Source organism: Syngnathus floridae, chromosome 3 (assembly GCF_059516105.1).
Source record: "Syngnathus floridae isolate MCC-2025c chromosome 3, RoL_Sflo_1.0, whole genome shotgun sequence".
Lineage (NCBI taxonomy): Eukaryota > Metazoa > Chordata > Actinopteri > Syngnathiformes > Syngnathidae > Syngnathus > Syngnathus floridae.
Window position 1 is genome coordinate 616,624 of NC_142415.1, and position 12,758 is coordinate 629,381.

Here is a 12,758-nt window from a genome sequence, read left to right on the forward strand (position 1 = left end):
TTTCATACAGTATAAATGAACCAATTCAGAAAACTCAAGAGGTCTCTTCAACTTTGATCATATGATCAATTTGTTTCACAAGCAGCTAATTAAAATATATGATCATCTGAAACGTAATCAAAGAGTGTAAGCAACGAAAGATGTATGGGGTCTCTCTCTCGCAATCGCGCTCTCTCTCCCTCTGTCTCAATCTCTCTCTCTCTCTCTCTCTCTCTCTCTCTCTCTCTCTCTCTCTCACGCCTCCACAATTACACACACAAGTCGAATTGAGGGGGCACCCACCTCTGCAACAGGTTGAGCCCATAGTGGGCAGTGGAGGATCGAAGAATAAAAATGTCCTATTCCAACATTCAACATGAACAAATCAGCAAATCAGTGGAGACAAAGCAAAGATGGCCAAACACAAGAACCCGATGACTGAACTGTAATTATTCAAACATTTGTGTGACTTGAAGAGAGAGGGAGGTTGCATTTTCGTTGTGTTTGAAAGTAATCCTGCACCATGTTCCATTTACTGTGAAACCTGACCAGGTCACTGCTGACTGATTCTGCCCAGTGATGAATGGTGTCCATGTGAGAGACATTTGCAGGATTACGTTCTTAGATTAGATTACATTTTTATCCCTTTCTCCATTCATTCCCCACTCAAATTCATCTTTTTTCATTCCTCAATTATTTATTTGCTTTTTCATCTTTTTTCATTTTCTCTGAGGCCCTGTAATCCCCGAGCTAGCTCTGTGCACTACAACCTTGCGAGCACAATCCAAATAAAGATTTATGTAGCCCACTAGAAATATTGGATAAAACTACTGCAGAATATTTGAATAAAGCTGGAAAATGTGGCAGACGTCCACAGCTAGCTTTGTAGGAGTAGAAAAAGAACAAGAATTATTCAGCCACATCCTTCATGGACGTGAACCCCCGGCCCAACGACTGAAGTCAAGGAGAAGCTTCCTCAGCCATGTCCAGCCCCTTACAACATCTCAGGAAGAAACAAGACTCCAACTATGGACCGCAAAACTTGAGAATGACCCCCCTCCTATTGACATGGGAGTCCCCCCTTCTGAAGATCTCCCACCCGGCTCAAAAGCACCATGGGTCCAGTGGAAGACACTCAACCGCCTGAGAACAGGAACAGGCAGATCTTAAGCTGCTATGGCCAGATGGGGCTACAAAACCGGCCCAACCCTCTGTGAATGTGGAGAAGAGGACCATACCATGCAGCACTGCCTTGTCTGCCCTTTACTACTCAACCCCTGCAGCTCAAAAGACATCGCTGAATTCAATGGCAATGCAAAAGACTGTGCAAAGACATGGGAAACTGCCATCTGACTAGCACTTCAAAGACACGATAAGAAGAAGAAGTAAAACTAAAGTTCCATTGCATTTCAGTTTTACAGAGGCAGGTTAATGCAACTTTAAATTTTTGTTATTCTATTTCTTTGCCTTTTTGGGGGTCTAATTGTGTTTATTAAAATGCAGAGAAACAAAATATAATTAATTGAATGGTTTGGAAAGACGTTGCTTAGTAGTCCAATAAAGGCTTTGTGAACTTGTGATCACGTTTATAAATAAAATGCTTGTTGTAGAAGATGTTGAATTGGAGCTGAGTTGTATTTTCCATCATCAATTCTTCTCTCAGGCGGATCGGTGCGTCTGCTATGATGCCGACTCTGTACTGGTCCATTGTGGTGAAAAGATAGCTGAGTCAAATGGTAAAGCTCTCAATTTACCAGTCGATCTACGCTCCTGCCCTCACCTATGGTCACGAGCTATGGGTCGTGACCGAAAGAACAAGATCCCGGATACAAGCGGCCGAAATGAGTTTCCTCCGCAGGGTGTCCGGGCTCTCCCTTAGAGATAGGGTGAGAAGCTCTGTCATCTGGGAGGGACTCGGAGTAGAGCCGCTGCTCCTCCATGTTGAGAGGAGCCAGATGAGGTGGCTCGGGCATCTCATCAGGATGCCTCCTGGTCGCCTCCCCAGGGAGGTGTTTCAGGCATGTCCCGCCAGCAGGAGACCCTGTGGACGACCCAATACGCGCTGGAGAGACGATGTCGCTCAGCTGGCCTGGAAACGCCTTGGAATCCCCCGGGATGATCTGGACAAAGTGGCTGGGGAGAGGAAGTTTGGGCGTCCCTCCTAAAGCTGCTGCCCCCGCGACCTGACCCCGGATAAGATGGATGGATGGATGGATGGATGGATGGATGGATGGATGGATGGATGGATGGATGGATGGATGGATGGATGGATGGATGAATGGATGGATGGATGGATGGATGGATGGACGGATGGATGGATGGATGGATGGATGGAATTCTTCTCTCTTGTCTTTTCAACTCTGTCTCATTTGTGCCCACAAACACATTTGGATTAAAATCCGATCTAATACAGTACGCCCCTTACATTGTTTAAGAGCTCCACAATTGCAATGCTGAATAGAGGATCTGTCGCAAGAACTTTTGTTTCTGGCATTTCACAAATTCTTATGTTTCCCATTGCCTTTCATTTTGCCTTTGCTGAAATATCTAAAAGAGCGGAGAAGGTGTGTAAGTGTTTGCACACGGCCTGAAAGTTCTTATTCTTCTGATTTCCATCATCCCGTTCCTGAAAAATTCCATCCACTTTCCAAGTGTTTTAAATCTCTTACAAACTCTCATAGGAAGACAGAAAAAAACTTTTGACATCTTAATCCCAAATCTTACACAACACACACGAAACTGAGCATTATGTTGTATAACCCGCCCACCACCACCAATTTCAAATCCATATAAAAATCCGTTAATCCATTTCTTAGTTTCATCACATCCATCCACAGAGAATCGAATATACACACACTTTTCCATCAACATGTCAAGAAAGCAACCAATCAAATTTCCACATGATGGACACTCCTGGCCATCGAGGCATCAAAGGCAGTGGTCTTTTCTCTCAGCCTAATCGGTCTCGGATTGTCCTGGTGTAAACATAAACTTTCATCCTCTTGGTTCTCCTAATCCCATAGTGGAGATTATACCGAGAGGTCGTTTAAAAAGATTGTGGCATGGAGGATTTGTAATGTATCCTAGAAGAGATTCTGAAATACACACTGGTGGCAGAGAAGGGTTTTCTTAGTTTACTCACCTATATCAGTCTCTTTGTGGTTCTTGATAATTTCCGCGAGCTCAAAGTTCCCAGCAATAATCGCAACCTGAAGAGAGAAATGGAGAAGCTCTAATTTATAATGTTTTTACCAAAAAAATCACTTCACAACAAAACAATATTGGGAAGGCTGTATTAGTTTTCACCAACAGCTGGGTGTTATACATGTGTCAACAGATTTAACAAGGAATGAAGGAGTTGTGTGTATTTGATCTAATCTTTTTCACATTGCTGATCACTGAGGTTAAATGCAATAAAATGGAAGCACCCCCCCTCCTTTAGTGAAATAGTCAGGGAGTCCTCTGACTTCTAATCTTCATGGATTTAACCATCTGTAGCCAGGAATCTAATCATCTGTCTCACACACACACACACGCTCACGCACACGTGCACACGCACACACACACACGCACACATACACGCATACACACCTACACACACACCTGCACACACACACACACACAAGCGCACGCACGCAAGTGTACACACACACATGAGCATGGAAGTCGCATATTCATGTGTTTCTGCCTTTAAGCTTTCTGTTGCCTTATCACAACGGATGACTGTTACAAAATACAGTTTGTGTTCTGAATAATTTGGAAACTACAAAGCCCTTTTCAATAAGCTTCAGTTGTCTGTCCGTCCGTCCGTCCGTCCGTCCGTCCGTCCGTCCGTCCCTCCCTCCCTCCCTCCCTCCCTCCCTCCCTCCCTCCCTCCCTCCCTCCCTCCCTCCCTCCCTCCATCCATCCATCCATCCATCCATCCATCCATCCATCCATCCATCCATCCATCCATCCATCCATCCATCCATCCATCCATCCATCCATCCATCTATCTATCTATCTATCTATCTATCTATCTATCTATCTATCTATCTATCTATCTATCTATCTATCTATCTATCTAAATCAGTGGTTCTTAACCTTGTTGGAGGTACCGAACCCCACAAGTTTCATACGCGCATTCACCGAACCCCTCTTTGGTGAGAAATAATACATATTTTTTTCAAACTCAAGACATTGATGTTTATTACTTGTCCACAAAATGAGCCGTGCATGAACATCACCTTGTTCAAGGAACAAAACCAACACAATGCATGAACTTGCAACAAATTACACACCTGCAAATCAGTGTGACTTCTGCTGTTGCCTTTGCGAGCCCAGTTCAGATCTGTCATCACAAATTTACACGATAAATCAGGTATGTTCGGACATCCGCAGTGGAGGCTCTGCCAAACCCCTGAGATCGACTCACCGAACCCCTAGGGTTCGATCGAACCCAGGTTAAGAACTGATCTAAATATATATATACGTATACATATACATATATGCACGCATGTACCTTGCTGTACTGAGATGAATCATGAAAACAACAGAACTTAGTAAAATTTGGTTTAGTCAAGTTGAGATGGATAGGTGGACAGCTGTTATATGTTTGGTTAGTTATGTCCACTAGAGGACAGTAAAGAGATTTTATTTTTCTCGTACCGAGCAGAAAGAGATTGTTACGCTCATTGACCTAGAGCTCCTACTGACATGCTCCTTCTGCTTACAGTGGCTTCTACAGGCGCACTTATTGTCGGGTATTACCGTATCTTTCATTTCCACTGCACACGCTATCACACACACACACACACACACACACGCACGCACGCACGCACGCACGCACGCACGCACGCACGCACGCACGCACACACACACACACACACACGCACACAAGCACACACTCACTCACACACACATGCACCCACGCACACGTTTACACCTCAAGGGAGACCCAACAGCATTATATAAGCATGCCCACTCTGAATTCTGCAGAATAAATACAAGGAGAAGAGCGATGGAGAGCTGCGGTAGCCTACTCTGCCCCCTTCCTCCACAGTTGACCTTTTTTCTAAACATTGAATTTCTCAGAACGAGCACTTGGGGGTCTCATTTGATCATGCTGTACACAAAAAGGGAACCTCATTGTTTTTTTAGCTCCACTTCCCTAGTAACTACAAAGGCCTATACTTTACACTGAAATGACAGTTAATTGCCAAGTCCCTATGCATTGTAGAAAATGATAGGCCTCCTGTGGAGGTGACAGGCAAGGGTCATGTCTTTGTATGTGAATGTTGGCTACCATGCAAACTAACAAAATGTGACTTCCATTTTCACTTTGTACATGTGTGACAAATATTTGACAGGCTATTCTCTTGGGAACGCAAGATAGCCATGCACACTCAGTGTGGGCTGGAGTGTCATATTGAAACAAAGTGAGAGTGTTATATTGAGGCAAAGTGAGATGGTGATAGACAAACTTATCACCTATACTCGAACCTCATAGCTGATCTAATGATGACTCCAAGTGTGTGACATGTGAAGGAAGAGTCAGAGTGATGACGACTTCAACACTGACAACAACCCACTAGAGAGACACATATTGTCATCTGGGTATCAATAATAGGCAACCCCAATTTTTAGGTCTTGGAAAAAAGCACTATTTTTTTCCCCTTTCTGCTATGGGGATATTACCTCACTAACATTTTTTAAACTTATTTGAAATGTGGATGTTAGAAAATAAATTGAAAACCAATTCAAATTGATATCATTTTACAGTTTGAGATGCCCTAAAATGGCAGTTAAAATACAGTGATCCCTTGTTACTTCGCGTTTCATTTATCGCGGCTTCACTAAAAAAAACATTTAAAATAACGTCAAAATAAAACGTCTAAATTGAGGAAACGTGTCTAACCTTTAGGACAATGTAGTATTGTTCCAAATGTTTGTTTACATTCCTTTAGAAGTCCGATTTTGCGTGTTAGCACGATCGCGAATTAGCATCTTTCCGCTAACTCGTTAGCCTGCCCAGTACTTCTTGCTGGTGACCGTACTTCGCGCATTTCACTTATTGCGGATGGTTTTTAGAACCAAATATCTGCGATAAACGAGGGATTACTGTAATTCAAATCGGGTCCAATACTGTTTGTGACAACAACGAAACTGGGATTTGAAAGTAAGATAGTAATTTGACTACTTGAGGCCTAGACTTGCCATTTGAAAACCTTTTTCAGGCAGTTAACCCCTTCCCAGCAGATCACTGTTAATCTAGTTGGCATTGATTTGGAAAATAACAGTGACGGGGGTGGTGAATGTCCATACATTTTCTGAACTGCGCTATCCTCACGAGGGTCGCGTGCGTGCTGGAGCCTAACGGTGTACCACCGTGCCACTGTTTTGCTATAGATTATTGAAAACGAACAGATGATTATGTAAACATTCTTCTGGACCATCCTACTTTTGCATAAAAATATTTTGAGTCGGGCATAAACAGCTTTCAGATACAATACACATTTTAATATAAAAATGAATTGAGCATTTAGTCAACAGGGAGCATCCTAATCAGATGCTCAAGGCACCTTATCGTGCTTCTTTTAATGCAACTCTGAGGCATCCCTGGATGAACAAACTTTTCCCCCTATCTCTCAAGAAGAGTTTGATCACTAAGGCTGCCTGTCACTGCATAATATTTTTAGAATAGGTTTGTCTATCAATGGCTCCATCAATTAATTGAATAATCTGATAAATTGTATGATTGTTATTTGGTATTGTTTAGTGATGTAAACTCCAAAAACACCTAAAACTAGGGATTGATGTTGTGCCCGCGACCCCGTGGGGACAAACGGTACAGAAAATGGATGGATGGACCAAACCTTTTTAAACAGAATCAGTTACTGGTTAGGATATTGATTTTCCAAAGTAAAAGCAGATGCCTGCAAATTATGTGCATTTTGATTAAACCCAAAAGATAATTGCTTTTGTTGTAATTGATTTTCTGCTTTCATGAAGGGTAACAGAATTCAGAGAATTACTGTTGAGAGGCTTAAATCTGAGATTTGAATATGGTTCTAAACAAGTACTTGATTATTAAAATGGGTCTCATCCAAATGAAGTGGCTTGGACTTTGCATCAGCCTTGCAACCACAGATAAGTGGAAAAAGGCTTCCAAAGTGTGAAACATCTTTTTGGTTGTACAAATTATCCTGGTACAAAAATTTCATTAAAATAACACAACTATGCTACATTTTGACTGTATGTTGCATCACTGAAGTTCCTGCCCATCCGTCACATATAAAGTTATGCAACAAAGTATTTATAATGTGACCTGCCTATGTTATAAAACATGTCTCTGTAGATGTGTTTGGTTATGTGCATGCTGCATGTGTTAAATGCACAGGTCGAAAGATACAGTAAAAGCTTTTTACGGTGTTTTGAGATGCTTGGGTGAGCTTCACGCTCACTTTATTTTTGTTTTAAAGTAAGTCACACACTCAGAACATCTCGTATTTTAGCCCAAGCAGTGAGCATAGCCAAGCTCCACCCCTTGTTACCATGGTAACACAGACATTGTCACATCGAATGAGCTGTGGCTGATTTTAATTTTGCATGAGACCAGGCAGTCCCCCCTAAAACAATGGCTTTCAACAGGGCATGTTTAGAAAGTGCGATGGACACACTGTGAGCTTCTTTTACTTTCCTTATTCCAGGCCGAAGTGTGTCACAAACATTTTTTCAAGACACATGAAAACTGTATTAATTTATATGGAAAATTGCACATCATGCATCATCTTTAAATTCTTTCTGGGGTCATTTTAAATGATGACGCAAGGCAACATCAAGGACAAAATAACCTACAAAAGCAACAGGAAACATAGTCACAATATATTCTTCATTATCATTGCGCCACCCACCATCACCACCACTACTGCCAAGACCATCATCACCGCCCTCACAATGACTATTTTCCTGTTCCTCTCTGGTTGCCATGGAGACATATGGTTGTGTATAACAGAAGTAAATGTAGTGCTGGGGGAGGGAAGGATGAGCGGAATTATAGTGGGGCACTTGCAGCGGAGTTGAACAATGGAAATTTGGTGGGAACATTCTGGTTCAAAAGATCCGATCAAGAGTTCAAACTGGGAGTAAGCACCTAATGGTATAATTAGTAAATTAGTAATGGCAATTAACATGCAGGAGCATTCCCATGGTTTATTGTTATGATGAGGTTCCAACTGTCCTTTATGCAAAAAAGAAGCCAAATTTTGCTTGTTTTCCACAATATGGATTAGAGTTGATAAAAATGGCTGCGTTTTCTTTCGGCCTTTTTATTGCTCTCCGTACAAGGTAAATATGCAGGATACAGGGTTGAAATCGATCCTGGAATTTACTGGCTCATAACGCAGTATCAAAGGTGGAAGGAACACTGCCATCCAAGAGCAGATATGATGTTAAAAACCTAATACTCACTGCCCATGGGCGGAAATCAATTGATGCTGATAAGCTTACCCAGTTCATAACTGATCATCAGCAATGGTTGTGAGAATGTGCACTTATGCACATTGCATGCATATTGTTTCTGAAGAGCTGAATAAGAAAACTCTCGAACCCTTATTTACAGAAAGATGAATTGTTGTTTTTTTTTTTAATCTGTTGGATAAGTGGACACAACGAGCATTATGTACTACATATTTGGGTTGAAAGCAACAAGCATATGTATACGTAAATTACAGCAATGTTGTTGTGCTTCCAATGCACCAATTTACAAGGACAGTAAATTGTGACTGACGACCTAGAGACGCTATTTCTGGCCTTTTCTGTGGCCAAATTCCGTAGCTGCTATCAATTTTTGTCTTCAGAAATTGAAATACCGTAATTTTCGGACTATAAGTCACGTTTTTTTTCCCATCGTTTGGGTGGGGGGGCGACTTATAACGAGGAGCGACTTATGTGTTTTTTTAAAAAAATTTTCAAAAAAAAAAAAGGGAAACTGCGATAAACGAACCGCAATGTAGCAAGGGATTACTGTAGTTTGAATTTCAAGTGACGTTAGCAGCGCGGCGCGGCGTGGCGGTTGTTTACAAAAAGGACAAAGATTGATCACGGGATGACGAAAATGACGAAGGGCCCCACGTACGCATCATTAGCGGCTTTGTTTGTAAGTGACACGGAGGACGAAGAGTTGGAAGGATTTAATGATTTGGAGTGACACAGAAGGTTTGAAAAACTATTATGGCTTTTACGCACGCCCGGTCCTACTCTACGGAGCTCTCTTTCACCTCCCTGGATGGAAGTCGTGGGCCGGCGCTCGGCCGGGTGGCGGTCCGGGGACGGTGGATGGGGCTCGTTCATGGCTTTTACACACGCGCGGTCCTATTCTATGGATCTCTCTTCCACCTCCGTGGCTGGAAGTCCACGCCGCTACACACCTGGAAGTTTGTTTTGTTAAATAAAGAGCCGTTTACCAAACCCACGTCTTGCCTTGTACTTTGTTAACGCTACAATATAGTTAGTTATATACTAGATCTGTGGAATAACGACGAGGCTGACGTCAGGGCACACGCGCGGTGTTGTTGACAAAGGACGAGGAATTTGATCAATGGATTTAATGATTTAGAGTGCACAGATGGTTTGGTAATATTATTGCTTATATAATAGTTATTTGATATCTAATTTATATATTGTTATATGGGCCTGTGGAATATTTTGAAGTGCAAGCGCCGTCAGCGGCGCGCACCCATTGTTGACAAAGGACGATCGATGGATTTAATGAATTGGAGTGACACAGATGGTTTTATAAATGTGTTATTTATGTATAGTATAGTATATAGTATGTATAGTATGTATGGTTTTTCAATAATTATAATAATAACAGGCCCGTTCTCAGCTCTTCGTTTGTGTTTATGTCACGTTAGCATACCTATCGTTTAGCCTGTTGTTGCTCGTTCATGTCTGTTCTTGGTGTTGGATTTTGTCGAATACATTTCCCCCCAAAATGCGACTTATGCTCCGGAGCGACTTATATATGTTTTTTTTCACGTTATTGTGCATTTTATGGCTAATGCGACCTATATTCCAGAGCGACTTTTAGTCCGAAAATTACAGTACATGAACGCAAAGCTTGAGAGCAGTTATTCAACTGAGAAGAATATTTGTCTTCTAAAAGCCTTCTCTTACTTATTACAGAATATATTTATCTGTACCTATGGCTTTTTAAAAAACAAACCTATACTAATTAAAAGCAAGTCCAAATAGACAATATATTTTTCTTTTACTTTTTAAAAGTAATTCAGGTTTGCTGATTTCAAAATGTAAAAAAACACGCAATGATATCAAAAAGGCTAATTCTCTTAATATCTCTTTTAATTAGCATACACAAAATGCAGCAGAACAAACTAGTTCTCTTTTTATACATCAATCTACTTAATCATCAGAATAAGCTGGTTCTTTTTGCATTTGAACCTCAAAACAACCCCTTTTGATAGTGTTTCATCTGAACAATATCCAGGTATATACAAAAACTCCTAAATGGAATTTAATACTTTTAAATACCTTTTTAATACCGTCACAATATTTTTTAATACCAACATGACTTCTAGCTGCAACTATGACAACCTTTGAAAGTTCAGTGTTCATAAAATTACAGATTACTGTCATTTCCTCGCACGAGTTTCTGAGTGGGTAAGTGCAATGAAAGGACAAAATATGTGTTCATTGTTACATGTAGAAAGAGCAGTGCTACACTCACTTTCACAATCTTATTGAGCATTCAAACAACCTTAGCCTACAATTATGGCATTACATTTTCAAGTACAACATCAGTTAGAGATGTTTTTTGATCAAATTAATTCGCCAATGTTATAACTACTATCCCACGATCGCCATGGGGACAAGCCGTACTGATAATAGATGGATGGATGGATGGATGGATGGATGGATGGATGGATGGATGGATGGATGGATGGATGGATGGATGGATGGATGGATAGATAGATAGATAGATAGATAGATAGATAGATAGATAGATAGATAGATAGATAGATAGATAGATAGATAGATAGATAGGAGCTCCTATAGCTCCTATTACAGATGATTAACAGTAGGCTAAATTGTTAAAATACCGTATTGGCCCGAATGTAAGACAATGATTTTTGCATTGAAATAAGACTGAAAAAGTGGGAGTGTCTTACATTCGGGGTCTAGACATTATACCCATTCACAACGCTAGATGGCGCCAGATATCTTTAAAGCGAATGCTGAACTTAACTCCCCAGGCCAAAGCGAACCCGTCACGAAGAAGAAAAAGAAAAATAGCCGTAGCACGAAGAAGAAAAATAAAAAATGGCGGTAAGAAAGAAAAGAGAAGAAAATAAGAGGAGATAACAGAAAATGGAAAAACCAGAAGCCATCCATTTACAAACGTGATTCCACTTTAGTTTACATATTTCAATGTTCAGATATTAAGATGTGATAGACAGATTTTGCATGATTTGAATGAGGCAAAATAACATGCTTTTTCTCTCAAATATATTGTTATAATCATTTGTTTCAGATGTACTGTAATTATTTTCTGTATAAAAATTTAATTTGGTGTTAAAAAAGTCTTTTTTCAAACTTGAGTCTTGAAAAAGAGGGGGTCGTCTTATAATCAGGGTCGTCTTATATTCGGGCCAGAAGGGCAGAAGTGGCAGAAGGAGCTTATCACTCTATTTCACTTAACAACTTCGTGAGAGCCGTGGCCCACATTCAGAAAGCAGACGGTATTACTAAACCCAGTTTAAAAGTGGTGAGATCTGAACCCAAGGAGCTTCCATGCAGCGCCTTAGACCGCTGGGTCGTACTACCCTGAAACATGTTCAAAGTCTGCTTAATTGTTAATTTCTTCACATGTCAAGACATACAAAAGACATTACGCTTCCTACTATCCCACGGTGACAAGACATATTACACATTCAAGTAAACAATACAAAAAGTAAAAATGAGAAGGCACATACAATGAATAAATAAGAGCAATGAATAAATAAGAAGAGCAACTTGGTGGAAATGGTGCAATTGTGCATACAGCAGACAGTCAGTATAATAGCGCAAAAGTACAGGAGGAGTAGTGCAAGTGGAGTATTACTTTACGACCCTCCCAGGTTTTGCATTGGGATAACACCGTGTAGCTCTTGAAAAAAGATTTTGTAAAGTTGAGAAATGACTACTAATTGGCTATTGGCATATGGTGAATGATCCATCCTCAATTCAAAAAAGTAAAAAACAACAGAAATCTTATAAAGTCCAAAATCAAAAATCTTGCACAATTGTACAGCTTTCTTATGCATTCTCCAATGACCACAGTAATCTTCAAAAGCTCCTCGATTGCCAGCCACTCAGAACACAGGCACACATTTGTTGCGATCAGATTTTGGCTTCATGTGTGGGTGGAGAGTGCAACAAGATAAAGATAGTAAGTGCAAGAGAGTAATATTTTCCGCTTGAAATCAAGTGAGTCCACAGCATGTCTAGTGGCTGCTTGTCATTGTGTTGAGGTCAGGGTCAGTAGAAGGGCACTGTTAGCACTGAAGTCCCACCACACTTGACCCTTTTGGCCTCTTCTAAATGGAGCCAATGGAAAGGTTATGCCATTATTTTAAGATATTTCTTAGCCCATCTTTACATTTTACAAAATAAGTTACAACATTATTTAAAAAGAAGACTAATAGCTTTAACCCCCCCTGAATAATGGACTCAAAAGTTGAATAATGACATTTTTCATAGATATCATGTGGTCATTTCATTTGAAAATACATTATACTAAT

General features: G+C 40.7%; 1 protein-coding gene across 8 annotated transcripts in view; it reads right to left on the bottom strand.

Annotated features, from left to right (window-relative positions):
- LOC148400041 (SH3 and multiple ankyrin repeat domains protein 2-like) overlaps nt 1-12,758 on the bottom strand; it is a 267,857-nt gene that overhangs the window by 149,838 nt on the left and 105,261 nt on the right. For all 8 annotated transcript variants that reach the window (XM_088371807.1, XM_088371808.1, XM_088371805.1 and 5 more), the window contains one exon: nt 3,122-3,188. In XM_088371807.1, the coding sequence (XP_088227933.1) occupies nt 3,122-3,188 (67 nt within the window). The remainder of the gene's footprint in view (nt 1-3,121; nt 3,189-12,758) is intronic.